The sequence below is a fragment of the Lissotriton helveticus genome, chromosome 7 (assembly GCF_964261635.1).
Source record: "Lissotriton helveticus chromosome 7, aLisHel1.1, whole genome shotgun sequence".
NCBI lineage: Eukaryota > Metazoa > Chordata > Amphibia > Caudata > Salamandridae > Lissotriton > Lissotriton helveticus.
Window position 1 is genome coordinate 532,685,123 of NC_136068.1, and position 22,830 is coordinate 532,707,952.

Genomic DNA, 22,830 nt, shown 5'->3' on the forward strand with positions numbered 1-22,830 from the left:
GGCTCCTGCTATATATTAGGTGTTACTGTGAGTGGCACAGTATAAAGACATTGAGCACGCTTATAAAGAAAGGGAATTAAGTTGACTTGCAAACCTAGCTGAGGTGCTGGCTGTCTCGAGTATCCCTCTGCCACCTTTTGTTCTTCTTTGTATTTAATAAAAGTCAGTAAGCATGACTTTACTGTACGCACAATAACGCTCGTGTCTGCGTGCTGAAGGTGGATTCCTGTTCCGCAGTTCTGCTGTGTACCGAGCTCTGTCCTCGCGGCAGCTCCGCTCCACCAGGCGGCTGGCTGATTGGAGCTGCAACTGAGGCCGGGCGAAGCCAGTTAACAGCCGGCGACCAATGCCCAAACAGAGCAGCATGGCGCCCGACACCCGACGCCTTGGAGACCGAGCGAAGTCTCCAGAGCCTAGCATGTGGCTGATTTGTAGACTTGGCTGGGGAGGGGGTAGCTCCAGCCACCATTACCCCCATTATCGCCGCCGGTGCAAATGGACAGCGCGGTCGCCCCCTTCAAGTAAGGCTTCTCGGCTTTGCTGCAGTCATCGCTGCTTCGAGTGGCAGCATGGTATCAGCTTCGGGGGCTGAGTTGGTGATAATCAAGAGAGCCTGAGTGCGGTGGCATTAGTGGCCACCAGCGGAGTGTGAGCCAGGAGCTCCTGCAGAAGCAGCCTAGGACTGGGTGCGGTTTGCAGGAACCATGAGCTCCTGCACAGCCTCCCCCTCTCATTGACCCTCCCTTCTGGTGCAGTGGGTGGTGATAGTGCAGCGATTGGAGAGCCCGTGGGTAGCAGCTGGATTTTTGCCCTACCATACTGTGATTGAGTCTTTTAACTGAGCGGTGTACACAAGGAATATAAGGAGGCACAAGGAGACATAAGGAGACATAAGAGAAAAGATGACGTAAGGTGTGACAAGGGGACATGGTGCAAAGATACCAAAAAAGGGAGCAGGTCATATAAGGTGCTTGAGCGGTGTTGGGAGATAGTGAAGTAAAGTGGCCTACTCAGGGTAAGGCGCGATCCGTGACTGGGCAGGGGGGCTTCTGTTTGATCCCTCAGGCACGTTTCTCAGGCCGTTCGCAATCACCTGGACAGGAGCTCCACGGAGGCCCTGCCTGAAGTGCTCCACTCGTCCCGATATTCCCAATAGTTCCAGTGGAAGCTGTGCTGTCCAGATGGGTCTGAGTGTGGTTTGCAGGGCTCCTTCCAATCCAACAGCAAGGTTGACAATTACCTACAAAAGAATGGTGTATCCCTGAGGCAATAGAGGTGGTTTAGCACAACACCAATTACCTTAGTTAAAGTCAACCTGGCACCCATCTGTCTGTCTATCTACCATGGCCTATAAGAAACTAAGAACATGAACAATCCATATGAAAAGAATGGGCACGCAGCAATCAATGCAAAAGAGTTCAGGTAAGGCAGCCCATATAGGAGTCTTTTCTGGGAGCGCAGAAATGACAAATTTCTTTGCCAAAACTCCGATAACGGAAATTCATGAACTTAGCAGGAAAAAACACAGGAAACATGTTTAGATAAAGCAGAGGATATCCGCATTCCTTCGCAAAACATCAATGGACACGCTGGAGAACAGGCAACAAAAATAGCACCAACAAATATTGACGACCCCCCCCCCCCCGAGCGCCTCGATTCATGTTTCCATCCATCAGAAACGGAGCCATTCTAAATTCCAGATGCAAATTTCACCTTACCAGATATAAATCTAAATGACACCCCTTCTCCTCAGGTTTCTAAAATAACAACGGAGACACTGCAATTATACAACAGCCCTCCACGTAACACATCTGACTCAGCTGGAAGCTTCTCGCATTCACCGGAAATTCAGCAGTTTTACACTTTGCAATCTCCGAATAGACAGAAGCATGTCTCCATTTTGTTATTCACTCTACAAAGGATCCTGGAATCAGTATTGACCCTGTTAGAGAATTTTATGGAAAATTTCGACCAGATCTTAGAAACGCAAACAGGAATACTACAATACTTAGTAGGAAAAAAAACCTCAAATACAATTCTCAATCTCCATTATCATAAGGAGAAGAAAATGATGCAGGGAAACAACGAAACCTCAAAGAACCACTAGCATCTGAAGACCAACCCCCAGTTAAGAAACAAATGGCGACCCAATGGTGTCGGATCACACAAAAAGGGAAGAACAAGAAGCTCCACCATTGTTAAAGAAGCACACAATGTCATTCCCTGTTATCTAATCTTTAACCAGAGAAGATCCATAGAATCGTCTGATAATTCAACAAGTAAAGAAGAACTTCAGCCACAGAAGTGCCTGAGCCAGTCCTATCAAGGAAGGGAAATCGAAACGAAAATATCAAGCAGAAAAGGATTAAGAAGAGAGCAAATAGAAGATTCACAAAACAGAAGTGCAGAAGTTAAAATGCCCGAATTCTCCACCTCCAGAGCAGAAAATTCCAGCAAAAGTACAAATTACTATGCTCCCAAAACCCCACACAACAAAGGCCAAAGTCAATTATTAATTGACACAAAAGAAAATTACAAACAACTAAATCCTCCGGCCTCAAGCTTCTCTAGGGCAACGATTAACAACCATTCACCTATACTCAACCCTGAACAACCAACAGAGCAGATTTCTGGGACTGTTCTTACACAGGAACAGCAAATCCAAAAACATTTTCTTGAAATAACAGACTTATTCCCCGTCAGAAACAATCCATTGAACCGAGGGAGAATTGTGAACCTCATTCGTAAAATCCACTCACTACATTCCCTAACAATAATGGAAATAAAACTAGTGGCCTTCCTGATTAATTCTAAACCCAGTTCTGGCCCCATGTGGTCCCTGCCATAACCCTAAAAGAAAGCGACATCCTCCATAAAAATGGATTTGATGCCGCAGCAGCAAACTGCCGAGAAAATCAAAAACAGGAAAAAATCAAGTAGAAGAATGAAAGGAAAACACTTCATTTGGACAAATCACCCTGTGACACCAAAAGCCCTTCTAATGCCATCGAAGAATATTTAACCACCCTCATAAAAAATGGAGAGAGACAGATCTGGAATAAAAATCCAATAAAAACGGAGATAACATCAAAGGAAAATTGCTGGTCCTGGATTTCGGGAAATCTAAACAGTCACAAACAAGGAAAGGTAAATAAACTCCCTTTTTAGCAGATGTTTGAGCATTGCGTCGTGGAATATTGCAGGAAAAATCGGGAGAAGTTAGCACTAATTCTGGACTACACTCCCGCGATGGTGGCCCTACAGGAAACCTGGGCAATAAAAACTTTTGACGAAAAAGACGACTTCGTTTATGACGTACCAGCAGAACCTGTAAGCATGGGCCACGCTAAAGGTGGACTTGCAATTCTTCTACGCTAAGACTTCCATTGGGAATTAATATGCATCTTACAAGCATGCAATCTATCAAGGTTAAGCACTGGAACGAAAATATGGACATTTCCCACGTTCTAGTCATTTTGAACGTTTACATCCCCCCAGGAGACTAAAAAGATTCACTCACGATTAAAACATTAGAGGAAATCAAAGCAGTAATAGAAGCATAAGGATACCCCTCCTGCATTATACCAGGAGACTTTAATGGGAACATTTCAAATGCATTCCTGGCAAAATGGGAGTATTGTGAACAAGAGGAAGTTTTGTCAATTCCATTACCAGTATTTCCACCAGAGATAAAAGCAGATAAACGTTGGAAAATGTTACTCACCTCACTAACAACGCTAATGGGAGGCATCCTAAGTGGAAGCACAGATGGAGACATTCCCACGGCCTTCACAAGAAAAGGTAACGCTAGCTCATCGATCCTAGACTACATGATCTGTAGCCAAGATCTATTTGGGAAAGCTTATTCAGTAAATATCCAATTCACACAGGAAAGCGATCACACAAATCTATATCTCAAAACTGGAATAACTCTGCAGCCATGGAACATGATGCATTTGCATGGCACTGCTGTTGAAAACCAGGTAAAAGGGCGGCTGATATGGAATTCAACAAAAGTCAATAATTGAAATTCCGCCATTTTCACTGCCCAAGTACTACAGAGTGACAACTCTTCAGACCCAATAATACATTTCAAAGAAGTTCTCACCACAGTAGTGGGAACCGAGCAGGATATTCCAAAAGGTCGGAAAATGCACGTGGAATAAACGAATCCGGTTGCAAATCTTAAATTTTTCGGAGATTAGACACAAATAAATTAAAAAGCAAACAAAATCCCGTCAGATTGTAAAAGAAAAAAAAACGAAAAGCTCAACATGATCAAAATTGGGTCTACGTTAAAATGGCAGCCAAACAGAAAAACAGTAGGGCATACTGGAATTTAATCGCCAAAGAAACAGGAACAAAGAAACCCCTGCAAGTCTCTCTCATTTCTTCAACAGAGTGGGAAAAATACATCCATGACCTAAATAAACCAAATATGGGGCAAGTAAAATCGAATCTTGCAATAAGTAACAAAAAGAGAAAATATCCAAGATGTTGCAGCCTCTACAGTTTGGCAAATAGAATACCACCTAAAGAACGCCAGATCCTCTGCAACAACTCAGACTGATAAAAGTACTGCAAAGTAACTCAGAAGACTGGAGTACGTTTTTAGCTCCCCTATATTCCATTGTTATGCCACAGGGGAAAATCCTAAATCATGGCAAGGGAGCATTGTGATTCCAATTTTTAGAAAGGGTTCCAGGTCACTTCTCAGAAATTATCGACAAATCGCCTTGTTAGAAACTACTGGGTAAGATCTTGGCAGGAAGTGTCCTAGAACATTTGAAGGACTGGGCTTTTTCACGCGGAGTGATCCCTATGACTCAAGTTGGGTTCCCGTCCAAAACACTCCGCAACTGATAACATTGCAGTTCTACAGATGATCATAGACAAATATGTTGTGTCAAAATCACAGGTCGTCTATTGTGTATTTGTTGACTTTCTAACAGCGTTTGACAGAGTAGATAGACCCACACTCTGGAAGAAATTTGGAAATTCAGAAGTGCCCGATAAACTTCTTAACATAATTATATCACTTAACACAATAACATGGTGTAGAATACAAATGGGGAGAGAGAAGGGCCTCACTCGACCAATAGCTACACCGAATGTTCGGAGGCAAGGTTGTCTTTTAGCCCCCCTTTTATTCTCTCTCTATATAAATGATCTCACTTACTGTTTTATAACATAATTCATTTCCCCACAAAACTATCATCTTGTAAAATATACATCATGATGCATATCGATAATGTTGTTAATATCATGGGTGGCTCCTCCATTAGGGCGGGGGAGCATCACCCCACTGCTTTCCAGCAGTGTGAGAAACAGAAACATAATATGGTAAAACTACCATTTTATTTTTCTGCTTCTCGCACTGCGAGAAAGCATAAGAAGGGTTTGGTTGGGGGCGGGCGAGTGGGCGGTCTTGCTTGAGGGCAGGGGAGGAGTGGCTAGCCCAATGTTGGGGGCCCTGACAGGTTTGGTCAGCCCTCTGGGGTTGACCAAACCAGTCATGTGCACTCTCCCTTTTCTCTATGTATGCTGCATGCAGCCTGCATGGAGAAAATGTCCTCCCCATAGTCACCCGGCTGGGCACCGTCCCTACCAACCACAAAGCTACCATTGCAGCGTTGTGATTGTCTTAGGGGAGGCTGCTTCCTGTTCCTTCAGGAGAGCAGCAGTAAAACACGTGACCCGGCCAGGAGCTGAGGAGGCGCGGGACCCGGGAAGGTATGTGTTTTAAATTTTAATTAACCCCACGCAGCGTGTTCCCCCCACCTCCGCCTGCCAGTCATGCCGGCCGCGACTGGTTATACTAGGTCTCACACCATTGGGCCTACAAAAAAAACTTACCAGCTCTTACCAGATATACAGAAGATATTTTTTTTAGCCACAAACATATCTAAAACAATAGTCATTCCTTTTAGAGGAAGAAAGCAATTCACTAAATTTAACTGGTCACTAGGGAGCAAATCTTTAGAGGTGGTTCATGAATATGCATACCTGGGGAGAATCTTAACACAAACACTACAAAATTCCTCTCAGTTTCAGCACATAGGGCGCAAAGCAGATGCCCACGCAGGTGCACTGCAGCGCTTATATTCATCTTCCGGAAAGAGATACTTTCACTCCCTTTTAGAGGTTTTTAGTTCGAAAATACCACCTATCATATCTTACACATTGAAATACATTCCAATAAAAAACTGGCATCAAATAAAAATCAAAGAGGGCAATATCCTCCACAAACTGATTAAAGTCCCTCAAGCCGGTCCCGCTCAAGTCCTGCGCCTCGATCTTTCTCTAGTTAGCTCGTACGCCAGAGCTATCACAAACATCATAAAATGGGCTTATAATGTCTTACAAGCTGAACAAGGAATCTTAAGATTTATAATAAAAACAGAGACTTTTAAGAATGAATCATCACATTATACTTTAAAAAAAACCTAATTATAGCATTTTACTTATCGAATTGCACATTACCATTTTTGAAATCTTGGACTCCTGCTCACTTGAGGCTTTTTTAAAACATCTGACTCCGAGAATAAGTTACTATCTCGATGTTAAGCACTGCTCTCAATTAAAACATTATGAACAGTATGCAGAATCAATAGAATATAAATTCCAGGAACGTTATGTTCATTTCATAGAATATAAATTCCAGGAACGTTATGTTCATTTCATCTTAGGGCATGGAGTCTGGCGTTGTATAATGTTATTACAGCTAGGGACTTTACCTTTAAAAGCTTTCACTTCCAAATGGAACATCTGTTAAAATACCACAAGTAGTTGTGATTTATGTGACGGAGGACTTACTGCATGTCCTGTTTGAATGTCCAAATCTGACACTGGTCGAGGCCAGACACCGGCACTCAAACTCTATTCGAACTAGATATAATATAATTTCGGTTCATGGCCTTTTATCGCTTCTGAAATCGTTGCCTGATTAATTTGTATGTCATAACCGGTTTTATAACAAATGCATTTAAAAAAAATGTGTTGTTCTCAGTAGATGACTAAATAAAAAAAAAAATCTTGAGTAAGCATCTCGAATTGTAGTTGTATTTTTCTTGTTTATGAATAACAAGGATTCTAGCATTCACATGAAGGGTATCAATCGTGACAATTAAAGATATTACATTGACAGATTAGGATATGAATAAGCATTGAGATTTCAGCTAATTTATTTGTCAACACTCTTTCATCCCAAGACTAGCACCCACCCTGCATAGTGAGAATTGTCACGTGGCTCCATCCTGCATCCCTCAACCATTAACGGTTTCAGCACAATTGGGACCCTCGAGTCAGGGGTGCACGCCCATTACTTTGCGGAACAATCTTCAATCCCAACAGACACCCCTTGCAGATCAGACCACCCCAAACCAACCCCTAACATGGAGAGATTGGGTGGTCAGATCAGTAAAACTGGTGAGAAATACCATTAGTATTCCTGTGGCTCGATCTGGCTCTGTGACCCACCACAAAGTCTAATAGACCATCATTGAAACCTGGGCTTCTCTCCCTTCCTAACTATTAACCATTTCAGTGGCTTATGATCCGTTAGCGCCCCACATTTAGTGCCACACAAATACGAGCGACACTTGCGCAAGGCCTACACTATGGCAAATCACTCCTTCTCAATAGCTGCCCAGTTCTGTTCTATAGGTAATAATCTCCTACTAATAAAGGCTACGTTTGTCATAAAGTTGATCTATCACTGCGTCACCTCCTTTGAGAGAAGCATAAATCGGTACAACGAAAGGCTGACTGTAGTCAGGTGCTTTCTGTCAGGTGCAGTGCATTGTGCCTACTTCAGTTCCTAAAGTACTTTCTGACACTCCTTAGTCCTCATCACTTTCTTGGGCTGCTTCTTGGATATCAATGCAGTCAATGGGGCAACTATTCTTCCATAGTTCACCACAAAGTTCTTGTAATACCCGATGAGTCCCACAAATGTGCTCACTTCAGTCTTGGTAGTAGGCACTTGCCAAAATATCACAGACTGGATCTTGGCATCCAACTGGCAAATATTCCCGTTTCCACCTCATGCCCAAGGTAGACTACAAAGGAGTGCCCCACTTGGTCGCCTTGTTTATCAGTTTTGCCTCTTCAATCCTATCCAAAACCTGTTCTATGTGCTTCATGTGGTCCTGCCATAAGTTGCTGAACACTGCAATGTCAACTTGGTAAGTCACACAGAAATGTTCCAGCCCTGCAACAGCATGGTTTTCACCAGGCACTGAAAAGTAACAGGAGCATTTTTTAAACAAAAGAATATCTCCTCAAACTGATATAGCCTCTGGCGTAAAAAATGCTGTTTTATTAGCATTTGGTGCCAAAGCGATCTGCTAATATCCACTGGTCAGATTCAAGGTGCTCAAATTACTTTGCAGCACCTAACTGATCCGCAAGCTCATCCGCTCTTGGATTTGGATGTGCATCGGTTTTGGTTACCTCATTGAGGGCTTGGTAGTCGACACAGAATCACCAGTCAGTAGGCCTTTGCTTTGGTACTAGGAGCACAGGACTAGACAAAGCACTACGTAGAACAATAGGTTCTAAAATTCCACTGCTTGTGCAACCGTAACGCGTAAAGCACTTGGCTGACTGCATGATCTTTGTACATTTCCAATAATAAATCAAAAATATCTCTGGATGATAATATGTATCACATGGCAGACATCTTGGAGGATCGATAAAAAAACAAAGCAAAAATGATATCATGTTGTTATAGTTTATTTAGAAGTATTCTCTGGTACAGACAAGGCTCAAACAGGGCTAACAATGATTATAGCAAAGCATTTCACAGGGTGCAAAAGAAAAGCAAAATCATCATAGGGAAAACATAAATCATTGAATAATTATATGGCTTTGCAATCCTTTCCTTGTGATTTTTGGAGATTGGTTATATGGTAGAAAAGATTAAAGATATTGAGCGAGTAGGTACTGCCTGTGGGAAAAGGGTGAGAATAAGGGGTTCCTGTCTTGCAGACAGTGGTGAATTAGAAACTGGTACATGTGATCTGGAAACTTAGATTTTCAGCTTCTTGCTGTAGGGCACATACACTAACCTGGCACAAGCTCTAGGGCAGAGACTGCAGAAATTGGGACACATACAGCGCTGTGAAACAATATTGTTTTTGCAGAAACGGTTGTCTCTAGTTGTGCCACAGAGCTCATCTACTTGTGAACTTCACTTGTTTAGACAGGGAATGCTTTAGCGCTGGATAGATGGGCCTTTTTGAAGTGGAGTATTGCTGGAGGGGCAAGACATGTTAAATATTATGGATGCATGTGGGAAGGCCACGGAGTGAGGTAAGGACAAGTGTATGTGGCTAAAACCACTAACACTCATGATGAGGTGTGCAGGTACATATAGGACAGTGGTTTTTAGCCTGGGATCTTCGGACCCCCACCTACATATGGGGCTAGTGTCTGCTTAGAAAATTAAATCATGTAAGCAGATTAATAAAGTATATGTACAAGAAAAAGCAATGTTGTAAAGTCGCTTTTTTTTTTGAAAGCCCATGTAAATGTGAAGGACTGTGAAATTGTAGACTCAATTTAACTAGGTATTCTTAGCTTGATTCGCAGAAACAATACAAGTACAGCAAACAGAATATAGTATTGATGAATAGTGGCCTCAATTCAAGCACCTGTATGATCCGACAAAAACAGAGCCTGCATTAGGGCCAAAAACGGCAAAGTGAAATGCTGGAGTCTAGCATATTGCTTCGTTTTTTAGAAATAAAACCACATTTTGAAAAGCTTCAACGTTCTGATTAAAGATTAATCTTTCACTTTTTATATATCATTTTTGTTTGTGAATGAAGTAAAATGTGTACCTGCCTGATGTGCACTTGTTTCTGCATTTTTGTATATTGTTGTATGGTTCAGAATATAGTAATTGCTGAGGTCAGCGTCCCCTGCTTCCAGCAGTGATTCAGGGGGGGTCCACAGAAGTCAAAAAGTTAAGAACCACTGATCTAGAATGACTGACTTGCAACAGGACACACTTAAATTGGAGTTGTGATTTCCAGCCTTGAGAGGAGTGTTTCTGTAGTGGTTTGGAGAGATAATGAATGCCCCTTTCTGTAGAAGGTGCTGCTGCTGGGGGAATATTTTGACTGTTAAGGTAAAAACCCAACTGAGACCTATATCAGCACTCTGCTTAAGAAGGGAGTGCAATGGGCAATACCATTCTTTATACATTTATCAGGCCGATCAGAGGGAAGTCTCTCTCAGTTAGGCTTGTTTTGGGACGGCCATACTGGATATTGCCTGCATGTGTTCATCAGAGTAGAGGGAGGAAGGAAGGAAGGAAGGAAGGAAATGAAGATCCTTCTAGTTAGGCTACACGTATTCCTGGTTACTGGACCAATTCTGAAGGGATCCCCATTTTAATGTTTGCCTCCCTGGGAAACTTCTGTTCCCCTGTGTACAAAACGGATCCTCCTCTTGTGCACCCTGATCTCTGCACAGCACTATATTGCTGTTAAGCTAGGTTCACATTCCACGACCCCCATCTAAATACATATAGAAGTGCAGCAATACCAAAGCCGTTTAAATGACAGCAGGGATATGTCTTCAGGCGAGGGCACCAGGCTCCTCATTTCAGGTGCTTCTCAGTGAGATCTCAGTGGTAATAGCTGAGCTGGCTATAGATCTCCACTCTAGGAAGCCCGTGCTGGGAAGCCTGTTGATTTGCCCTATGGATCTAAAGCAGCTCAGGCGAATGTATAGAAATTAACGAGCCTCTAATCTCAGATAAGGGTTCATGGGTATGCGAGGTGCTGCATTCACAAAGATAGTTTTGTTAATTACAGTATCTTATCTCGGTTACATTTCTGCTGTTAATTCACACAAGGAAAAACGCTTTATGCTTTAGGCCAATAGGGGTTAATATGACTGTGTGTGGAAGGTGCTGTATGAAGGCTTGGAACTCAAATGTCTATAGGAGCAGGAATGTCAGTAGTGACCAACTGAAGTGGCCCAAAGCACAAGAGTATTCCTAAAGTGATCCCCTTGGCAAAGCAGGAGGCAGGTTCACCTGAGCCTACATTCACAGTGCTGATGTATTATTGTGCAGATGTACTTCTTCATTATAACCTAGAATTCCAGAATATATGTAGGGGGTTTGGGGAAAGAGTGGATGTGTAGACCTAAGCATGCACTTTACTTTCTGTGGTGAGTGCATTAAGACCCTAAACATACATGGATTATTTGACGAGTAGAAGCAATGCTATCCAGAAGACGAGGAGGACAGAATAGGAAGACTTCGGGGTAGCACCAGTTGGAATGGGTTCCGTTGTTGTCGAAGCACTTGGAAATTGAGGGTTCACCACGTTGCTCCAACTGTTCGGCACGTTTTGTATGATCCATTGTGTGTAGGCTGGGACGAGGGTGTAAATCCCTGGGCGGTTACTCTGTCCACACCCATCTCGGTAGCTCACAACTCCAGCCAGCAACCACGCATCGTTATATTGGCAGACTAGTGGGCCACCGGTGTCCCTCTGAAACATCAGAAAAAAGGGGAGTCAGCAATATGCTCATCTATGTACTTTTACGATTTCATATATAATGCAGGCCAAACCAGGATATGGACGAACCATCTGCAAAATCATAATTTTGTCTACACAATTTTGCAAATATGACAAATGTTGCAACTTTAAAAAGGTTTACAAAGATGACAACCTTAGAAAACTTTGTCTTGGGTGAAAAATCATAATATTTGAATTATCTATCCCGTGGTTAAGGAGATTCAAAGTGTTTATCAAGCAAACCTTTAAGATTTAAAGCTGGTATATAAGAAAGTACCGTGCAAACCGTCAATAATTCAATGAACGATAATCTGTGAACCTTATCTGTTGGCAATGCTCTTCCATGTGTGCATGCACATTAATATTAAAAAAAATAAACTAAACTTAAATTTGAGTACTCTCATGTCCTCACTCTTTACAATCCTCAGTGTGTAGGTATCCCTCATTCATAGTGGTGGAACCAGAAGCTGCTGCACAACTTTGCTTGTTAGTACCAGGCATGCATGACCCGCTCCACCACCTCCTCACACTCTCCATTGCCTCTTAATATTTGTAGCCTCACCATCAGGCATATTTACAAGGGGATCGAGCAAACGGAACATCACTTTTTCTGATGTGGGTGTGCCGTGCCCTGCCCCATATTTTCAAAGCGGCGTTAAGCCACTTTGTGTGGCTTGACACCGCTTTGTAAATATCATCCCCTTTCACACAGGTATCTGCATGAAAGAGGCGTGCAATGGTTGTTGCTGTGGGCGTTCCGCTGCTACACCCATTGCTTTTTGACGCTGCCCCAGGCTTACAAATATCTGTAAATATAAGGCAGTGACAAAAATTAACGCCTTTCAAAAGGAGTCGTTTAAGAGGCACAACGAGTAGATATACTTTTATTTTGTCTAGTTTTTGCTCTTTCTATGTGTGCTGCAGAATGAGCAAATTGCCTTTAAAGATTGTTTATCTGCAGGAAGGAGTCACTTCCGGCACATAAACAATCATCCCTGCATTGCAGGCACCCTTGCACTAGGGAGCAAAGGTGTCTGTGTTGGCGCTAGGTTGCTTTTTTTAGTGCCAGCTCTAGGAAAAATACAGGGGTGCACCGTATTCTTGTAAAAATGGTGCATCCCTGCATTTTGGAAATAATGCGGCGCTCCTAAATGGCATGCATCTATCACAATGAGGAGTGAAATCATCTAATGAAAAAGAATGTACCCGATACCATAAATCTCAATCTAATTCCTGGCAAGATACGCCGATTAATCGCATCCATGGTTGTCAATTAAGACTTCATATTCTTTTTTTTAATACTTTTCCTTGACTACTGGGCTTCCTCACATCTCTTTTATATGGATCTATGCATCATCACTTTACATGAGATGGAGAACATTGCATATACAAAAAGGAAACTCAGTGTTGTGCAATAAACATATATGACAAATGTATACAAAACGAATTACACAAACATCACATTACATGCCATGTCTGCACAACATCCACATTGTTTCATGATACGTAGTGATGACATTACATTTATAAGTGCCCAACAAATATAATCACAATTAGTCAGAAAGTGTCCAGCATTGTACACTGGTCAAGGTTGCATATTTCTTTAGACTGGGGACATGTTCTAGCCCTCAGAAGAAAGGGGTCCAAAAGGTTTGCCTCACCGAGATTTAATTAAACCCCTAGGATAAAATGCTAAACCTTTGATTGAATGGGCAAGGCATGTGCTACTGAGCCACAGAAGAGATCCTAAGATGAAATGAAAGATAAACGGTATCATACATTACAAGGAGGTACACAACATATGAACAATCAAGGCTTTGGAAGCCATGAGCTGCACCTACATGTCATTACTGTTGGTTTGATGGATGGCTCTCACACAAAGGGCCCAATTCACAACAGTAAACCAACAGATAGAAAGGTCTTTATACATAGATTTAATCTTATGCTTAGGCATACATCTCCACATAAATGCTCTTCAGCAATAGGCTAGTAAATAATAGGAGTGCATGTCCCCACATCAAGGGCTGGGGTCATGTAATGCTACAAAATATGACCATGACGGTACTGCTCGCAACTTTACTGATTTATTCTAGACATGAATGTGCCAAACGCCGATCTCCAACTCCACTATTTAGAAATGCAAATTGAAAAGAGTAGTTAGGCATCACTTAAAGAAAACAATACACATGTGATAAACATTAGTACTGGGGGCGCATAGATCAAATCAAGCTCACATTCTTTCTTCTGTCCTCATCCCCTTGTGTTGTGAGACACAGTGAAGTCAGGCACAAACTACAGATGTTGTGTGTGTGTGTGTTTCATGGTTTGTCAATAAGTTGGTAAGATGTAGTGTTAATGTGTAATGTCTTTTTTTATATTTTAATTGCAATGTTTATATGTGTAGTCTTCGGTGTATATGGATCTGGTGTGTTTACACTTTTTCTTATAGTGATTTTATTGGTGTGTGCAATGTAGGCAGTTACAGCATCATAGTTTAATACATTTACATTTATGTATTTATTTTTTTACATTTTAGAATGTGATGTATATGAGAGAATGTAACGTCAAAAGCTATTGTTAAATTACCATTTTATAGACAGGATTTAGTGTATTAGGGCTGGGTGGGTGCGCTTGCCAGCGATTGAAAGTTTGCATGAGGGGCACATCTGGTGGCCCTATGCATAATCCAGTTCAAACCAGTTCTGGCACCCGTTGGCTCCAGCTCTAGCGTGAAACTGGACAAAGGACATGGGAGTAACCTCCCCACTGTCCAGCTCCGCCTCTTGGAGGGTGCCCTGAACCTTGCCAACCCCTTCCGTGGGTACATAGGGGCTTACCTGGCTGTAGGAGACTAGATTCAACATGGACAAGATTTTGAACCAGAAACCACTGATCTTCGACCGTCTGGACACTCTGGACTTCGTCTCCCACTCAATATGTGAATTCATCTGCGCCCGTGCAACATATAGGCTCTGGGCAGGACCTGTGTGGCATCAAGAACAACTGAAGAAAACTCCTTTGGAGTGAAGGAGTCTCTCCCCTGCATTCGCAGGCACCATAACACTGCTGTCCGGTCTGTAGACTTTGACGGCTTCAGCAACACAATAGGTAGGTTTCTACGTCCCTCAAGGTCTGAGCTATCCTCTCACCATGTTTGAGATCATAATCCCTCGTGGGTGCTGCAATACTTGAAACCTTGTGCACCGCGTACATTTGGAGGTGCATATGCTTGCTGGCGTTTCCCGAACAAGTGCATTGGGCTCCTAATAGCCCCAACCTCTGGCACCATTTCCTACCAAGATCTTTGACCTCCTTGCACCAAGTGCTTCATAGGCTGTCATTTGGTGAAATCGCTTGAGGTCCTCACGTGACTCCTGTGCCTCCGGCATGTGAGTCCAATTGAGGGTCAACTTTGCTTTTCTTGGGCTCCCTCGTTGCTCCAGGCTTGCCCTCACACCTTACTGGTCCGAACCGTTCACATCCATGAACTTCTGCATGGGTTACCGTTGCCAAGTCTTGTTGGTGCTACCGCCAGACATTAATCCCCCAGCACTTGACAGCCTTCGTGGGACAGCTTGTATACGGCTCCTGGTCGTCTTCAATGTCTCCTGGTCCCCGTACTGCAGAGTCAAGAACTCCATCAACGTACCTGAACGACCCAACATCGGTGGGCATTCGTCTACCGAGCCCCTCGTCACTCCTAAGGGACCCCGACTCTGTCCCCTCTGCTTTCAGGTACTCTTCGACAAGAATCCACCTTTGAATGCCTACAGACACTTTTCTTCCGCTCAGCAGCAGCTTTTCTTCAAAGTCCTCCATTGGGTTTAACGGCGGTTTCCGATGCCACTTCAGACCCATGCACCCGGATTCCCTGGGATAGGTAACTTGGGTACCTTGGTATCCACGGGTGGGGAGGCTATCCAACCTCCTAACTTCCACGGGGTTTCTTTGATGTCCACTGGGAAGGGTTCTTAAACTCTAAAATTTCAACTGCAACGTTTCCATAGAATTGTACAGAGCACACAGTTGTGTTCCCGCACTGCACCTGTCTTCCGTGGGGTCCCTACTTACTCACCGTGGGTGGTTCCTTGGGGTCCTAGTGATTCTACATCCTCTTGACACTGTCTTGACTCGAGTCGTGGTTCTTAAACACCTGTTTTAGTATAAGGTTTGGTCTCCCCCTGGAACCCACTGTGGATTAGAGCTACTTATGATTGTTTCTGTGCTCCTGTATTGTGTGCTTTGTGATTATCTTCATGTAGAAGATACTTTACCATACTAGAGAGTGCTATATTAATAAATACATATTTTTATAACTACTGGGTGGTTCTCCTTTCATTTAACCAATACCGTAAGGTTTCATTCTGGTAAAACGAGCTGCTTTACCTGGACTAAGCCTAATGGCTGCTCTCCACAGCTACCACTTGGATAGCTTTCTACTGTTATTTATTTATTTATTTATTTATTGAAGTTTTGTATAGCGCTAGCTGGACCCGAGGGTATCAGAGCGCTTCACAACAAATACAGATATGCAGCAAATGAGAATCAGCAAGATAGGAATCAAGAACAACAAGCAGGGAATAGAGTTTGTCCGACAGTAATACAGACTTTGACCGTCAGGCGTGGGGTTCTCCTTAGGCACCAGAGTGTTCAAGGAAGAGGGCTTTGAGTAGCGATTTGAATTGCGGGAAGGAGGCGGTCATTCTGATGTGGGGGGGATGGAGTTCCAGATCCTGAGGGCATTCCCCGCAAAGGATTTATTTGAGGTTTTGCGTTTCTGTGATTTCAGAGGGATGAGTAGTAGTGTGTTGGAGCTTCTGAGGTTTCTGGACTGACCCGCCCTTTTGAGTTTGGAGGCCAGGTATTCCGGTTTGCCTGTATGCAGGGCTTTATGTGTGAGGCAAGCTGTGCGGAAGTTGGCTCGTTGGTCAATCGGGAGCCATTTCAGTTCTTTGAGTGCTGGAGAGATGTGGTCAAATTTCTTAGTTCCTGTGACCATTCTTGCTGCTGCGTTGAGGGTGGAGGTGAGAGGACCTAGGTGCGCCTTGGCAGTTGCAGTCAGCACTGCGATGCCATAGTCAATTCTGGAGAGCACAAGTGCCTGTGTGGCCTGTTTCAGGTCTTTGGGGGGGAGGAAGGGTTTGATTTTGTATAGAAGTTTCAGGTTCAGGAACGCGCTTTTGGCGGTTTTAGAGATGTGTTTGTTCATGTCCAGTTTGGGATCGAGAGTGATTCCTAGGGATTTAGCGGAATCCGTTGGCGTTAGAGAGACGTTGAGGGAATTTAAGGCTTTGAGCCATTCCACTATTTGTGGGTTTTCATCTTTGTTCGAAATTAGGAGAACTTCTGTTTTTTCTTCATTCAGTTTGAGGTGATTGGCTGCGAGCCACTGTTGGACCTCCACGAGTGTCGCATTAAGTCTGTGAATATCTGCGATCGAAGTTGTTTTCAAATAGAGTTGTGTGTCATCCGCGTAAAGGTGGAAGGGGATGTTGGAGTTCCTTAGAAGTGAGGTGAGGAATTCCATGTAGATGTTGGAGAGTTGTGGAGAGAGTACTGACCCTTGAGGGACTCCTCTACTGATGGGGAGGGGGTCAGATTCAAAGCTGTTGATCTTTATTTTTTGAGTGCGGTTGTTAAGAAAAGAGGAGAACCATTTTAAGACTGTCTTTTTGATGCCCGCTCTCTCTCGGAGGGCGTTGAGTAGGAGGGTATGATCCACTGTGTCGAACGCAGCCGAGAGGTCAAGGAGGATGAGAAGGCTACAATGGTTGGATTCGAGTGACAAGTGCAGATCATCTAGGACATTTAGGATTGCGATTTCAGTACTGCAGCCTTTTCCCAATAGATTAGAATCTTCAAGATGTTGGGTTAATTGTGAAAGCATGCATCTTTAAAGAATTTTGGCTAGGAACGGAAAGTTCGAGACCGGTTTAAAGTTGTTCAAGTCCGTGAGATCAAGGCCAGGTTTTTTCAGAAGTGGTGTGACTTGACCTAGTTTAAGGCAGTCGGGGATGAAGCCCTCGTTCAAGGAGCTGTTGATGATCTTGGCCCAGATAGGGGCTAGAGTGCTCTTCAAATTCTTTGTCAGTCTCGAGGGAAGTTGATCGAGGGAGTGAGATGAGGGTTTAGCGGCGGCGATAAGATTGCTTATCATTTCTTCCTTGATCGGCTGGAAGGATGTCCAGAGGATAGACGGGGTTACTGGGGGGTTGTGGTTGGGTGCAGGCCTCGTGCTGAATGAGCGATCAATTTTGGCGATTTTTTCATTGAAAAAGCTTGCAAAGTTTTCACATTGGGTCTTGGATGCTACTAGGTTGGCTGCCTTAGGGATGGAAGTTTGGTTCCTAATGATGGTGAAGAGTTCTTTGGGGCGGTTTTTGGCATTGTCTAGTGCGGAGCAGAAGAAGGATGACTTTTTGCTCTTGATGTGGGTATAATAGTTTTTGCGTGCTGTCTTGAGTTGGTCTCGATGGGGGGCGGTGGGGTTGGTCCTCCAGGTTCTTTCCACGGCTCTTAGATGTCTTCTTTCCTCATTGATGTCAGTAGAGAACCAAGACCTAGAGGGGATGCTTCTGGATTTTTTTAGTTTCAGAGGTGCCAGCTGATCCAGGGCGTGCTCCAGGTTGGAATGGTAGAGCGAGGTGAGTTCCGAGGTTGAGAGGGACTCCGTCGTGTTCGGGAGGAGTGTGCTGAGACCTTCTTCTAGCTTGTCTCGGGGGATTCTGGAAGTGTTCCTAACCCACTTAGGGGGGGGCTTGGGTTGAAGGGAGGGATAGGGCCGGCTGAAGGATATGAAAGAGAATGATGTGGTGGTCTGACCAGTCCACCGGGATGATGTGATCAATCGAGATTGCATTTTTGTTCGCAATGATGGCATCCAGGGTCGCTCCTCTGTAATAAGTTTCCTCTGAGCAGTGTTGGATCAAATCATTGTCTTGTAGAAGGGTGTTGAGAGATTGAATCAGCAGGTTATTGGATTCATTCCATCTTAGGTTAAGGTCGCCTAGAATTAAACTGTTGTCGCTGTTAAGTGCTGATTGGGTGATGAGGTCCGAGAGCTGAGCTCTACATTCGTTGAAATTGCCGGGGGGATGGTATAGGAGATGGCATTGACGTGAACTCTGACAGTGAGATTTGATGTTGACCGACAGGCATTCGAAGGAACTGTATAGGCAGGAGGGAGCTTCGGAGATGGAGAGGTAATTTTTGTGGATAATTGCTATGCCCCCACCTTTGTGTAAGGGCCTGTCTTTGCGGATAATGAGAAGCCGGGTGGCACCAGCATGTCCAGAATGGGGAGGGATAGGGTGTTTAGCCATGTTTCCGTGATGAAGGCTACATCCAGGTCATGAGAGAGGATAGCTTCTGCTATTTCCGTAACATGTTTGACTGCGGACCGGCTGTTAATAAGCACACAGTTCATGGGGGGGTCTTCTTTCGCTTTTAACTTGTCATGCTTGGCTCTGGGTATGGAGGAAAGAAACAGTGGAGGTCTAGTGGCTCTACGGGGGGGGGGGGAGTCTCTACCCACTCCGGTGATGACTTGTATCGAGGAGGTGAGATTCGAGTTTGTGAGCGGATCCTGGGCTGACTGGTTCGGGGGGAGTTCGTGCGAGGCGACGGGAGCGCTCACTTCCTGGGGGGAGAGGGAGGTTATAGTTCTTCTGGGATTGATTGTTTGCGTCTGGCCTATAGTGCGGTGAGGCAGGGAGCCTGGGTGCGGATGAGCCCAGTTGGTAGTGGGATAGTCATTCCTAGGGGGAGGGGGAGGGATGTGGAGTGGAGGGAATGGAGGGAAGGGCAACTGGAGATTCCCTAGAGCAGATAGGGTTTCCTTCAGGCCAATGATCAGGGTCGCGATCTGAGCATCAATAAGGTCAAGGCGAAGTGACAGCTCGGGGGAGAGGAGGGGAGGATCTCTGTGGGGGGGAGGATCTCTCAGGGGGTGAGGTTGAGGGCTAGTGCTATTTCGGGAACTGGGGAAAGGGTGGGTAGGGGTCCTTTGGGGATGAGTGGGGGGCTGACTACTGGGAGTTTGGGAGTGATGTCAGGAGGACGGGGGTGGAGGGATTAACAGAGTGGAAGAGCAAGGAGGGGTGGGGATATTGGGGTGGATCTCTAATGGCGGAGGATAGGTAGCTAGGGGTGCTTCCAGAGGTGGGGAGAGAGGAGTTGGAGGTCCTCTGGGGATGAGAGGGTGGCTGAATAGTGAGAGGTTGGGGGTGGGGGATGGGAGTTGAGTAATATGGGGGGCTAGGGCTGAAGGTGTCGTCTGATTGGCTGAGTGACTAAGTAGAGTAGAAAGGGGACGCTGGGGTGGCGGGGACATCTGAGGGCTGGGAATTTGCAATGAGCTAATATGTGGGGGGTGGTTTTGTGGGGGAATGGATAGTAGCCCTCTTAAGTGTGGGGAAGAGAGAGTCGAAGAACTCTAGGTTCTCATCTTTCGCCTGAATTAGAATGGTTCCATTCTCATAGATGGTGATGGAGATGTCTCCAGTCAGAGACTGTTGGGTCAGAGGGGCGATAGTTAGTTTGCGGTTATGTTCTGTGAAGGTGGTTTTGGAGACGGGGAGGGATGAGTAAAAGATCGTTGTCCAAACGTCAGGTCTGTTGGTGTGGAAAATGAAGTCCATTTTCCTCTGACCTCTAGTTGTGCAGTGGTAGGTGTCAACAACTAGCGTTTTGGGGTGTCGCCTAATTATATTCTGCTTGAAGCGTTTTTTTGCTTTGAAGGAGAGGCTGTGTGGAAATGTTATGGCAAAGGTGTTCTGCCCTTGGGGAGATAGGTGGTTAGAGGAGGGGCAAAGATGCGTGTCCAATTGTGTTGTCGGGGGCATCTTAGCTGGGCTGAGGGAGAGGCGAGACCTCCGGGGCAGGTAAGTGGGGAGAGTTGGACGAGGGGTGGAGGGTTAATAGAATCACTGTAGAGGTGGAATCGGTGTGGATGTAGAAGGTAACCGCTAGGGGAATAGTGGATCGGGGAAGGTTGCGAGGGGTAGGTCGGTGTTCACGAGGGGGTAGGGGAGGGCTGTCCAGTGATGTATGGGGTTAGCGCCGGGGTCCTGGGGACATTAGGAGTCAGATGCAGTCTGCTCTGGCAAGAACGGTGGTCAGCATGTTATGGGGTGGGCTCTGGCATCGAAAGTCGGGCGAGGTGTTGGGTGAGGAGGGGGACAGGTGTCCTTTGTAGAGAGAAGCCAGGTGAGGGTTGTAGGTAAGTGGTCTGCTGTGGGTACTGGTAGAGGCGCGCTTTCAATTAGTGCCTCTGAAGTCCCTTGGCAGTGAGAAGTTGAAACGCCGGTGTTAGTGCATTTATCCGATCGGTTTCCCTGCCCAATTAGGTGACTGGAGTGATCTAGCTCACCAGCGTTAAAGTTTTGGGGCTAGCGAAGCAGGCGGTCTAGTAGTATAAAATAGGCAGAGTCGGTCCAAGAGCCCTGCTCAAATAATAGGGTCGAGATATGGTTGAGATAAGTCAAGTTTTTCTGTTACAGTGGTGTCCCGGGTGGCTGCCATCATAAGGTCAGGCAGCCCTTATTGAGGGCGAGTGTTAGGTACTGGCGTGGAGGGCAGGGGGAGGCGCCCCTGTGGGATGTCGCTATGGTCCACCAGCTGTGGCAATGGTCTTGCGGAGCGGGGGCCTTTATTTCTCGTTTTGTGCTCACCTGTGGCTTTAGTAGGACTTTCAGTTGTGGGCGGTCGACCATCTTGGGGCCAGGCAGCCCTGTCGGTGAGGATCATCGGGACCAAGGGGAGGTCCGCCTTCTGGTTCGAGATCTGCCGCTTCTCGCCGAAATTAGACAGTGGAGCTTGTGTGGAGAGATGAGAAGGCGTCCCTGTAATGTCCTGCTTTATTTACTTACGCTCGGGGCTTGGTACCGCTCCTGAGTGTCCTGGTGGAGCCGTCTCTGTGTGGCTCTTCGTTGTTGTATTGACCCCCATGTAAGCGAGGGGTGGGGGCACACACTGCTTGTGGGGTGGGGGTGCGGGGCTGCGCTCCGAGCAGGGACCAGGAGATTATGAAGGACTCTTGCGTCCTTCTGTGCGATCCTTCTCGCCGGATCTCGCTGCCCTTTCCGACTGTGATTCTGGATCCCGGAGGCAGCCGGGGGCAGTCGGCGTCGATGTACCGAGGGGTGGGGGGGAGTTGCAATGGGGTCGCTCCGGTCGGGATTTACACCGATAGTGATCCCTTGACCTGGAGCTCGCCCCTCTTACTCCCTCCGTGCGGGCATCTTGCCCTCTGAGCCTCTGTTATCTTTGACGTCTTTAATCCCCATAAGGGTTGTTTGGACTGGTGCAATGTGTCTACTTTAATTAGTGGATAGCATATACCAGGCCAACTTCTCACTAGTGGCATCAGAGGTACTACAATAAATGTTATTAAAATGGGCTACCTACTGGTCACCCCGTAATGTGACTCCTAATTAAAGTAAGAGTATACTTTTATACTTGAAGTTCGCTGACCACTCTCCACAATTCACATGAATTCTTAAGGGAAGCTGGCTAGTCAATTGATCCCAGTTAGCTCTTTGAATTTCATGCTTGCTGATCATCCCGGCCCTTTCTATAACATGCCCAATCCAAGGCACTATGATTTCTGGGTTTGACTGACAAAAGTCTCAGATCTCTCTTCGCATGGGAACAGGATCTATCAAACCAATTAATGGGTGAACCTACTGGGCTGGTGAATGTCTTACGTAACTGGTCCTTTATTACATTGCATAATGTTCTAAAATGAAAGCACACATGTTCCTCTATAGGAACCTCAGCCAAACAAACCAGGTAAAAATCCAAATTAGACGACTAAACCATCAAAAAATGTGGTTGGATCTAGCAAATGCCATACAAGTCTAAGACCGGCATGCTGTGGTATTGACTGCAGTACTGCTTCCTCAGAACCTTTAGTGATGATGAAATACCCAGACAAATTAATGCTAAATTGTTACCTGGATACCTCTCCGTTGCCCTGATGGCATCTTTCTCAGTTAAAGCAAAACCAAAGGGGATGATGGACGGAGTGTTGAACATTGCAGGCACTCACCCCCAGTCAATTGATCTGGGTTTAATCCATCATCATTCTTTAGCTCACTCCGCCACCCCAGTTCAGACATGACCACATGCAAATCAGTCTGACCCTGTGCCTCATGGGAACAGTCCAGCCCAAACTGCCAAGGCATGTCTTCCCTGGACCGGAAACAAGCATCCTGGGACAGGTTTCGGGTTCATGACCCTCATCAGCCAGGCTATCTTGAATCCAGTGGCAAAGTGAGCACGGGACCCA

General features: G+C 45.2%; 1 protein-coding gene across 1 annotated transcript in view; it reads right to left on the reverse strand.

The window, feature by feature from the left end:
- Positions 1 to 8,726: 8,726 nt before the first annotated feature.
- LOC144769149 (uncharacterized) overlaps positions 8,727 to 22,830 on the reverse strand; it is a 1,798,260-nt gene continuing 1,784,156 nt past the window's right edge. Inside the window, exon 27 of the mRNA XM_078653155.1 lies at positions 8,727 to 11,513. Coding sequence (XP_078509281.1) covers positions 11,220 to 11,513 — 294 coding nt within the window. The 3' untranslated portion in view covers positions 8,727 to 11,219. The remainder of the gene's footprint in view (positions 11,514 to 22,830) is intronic.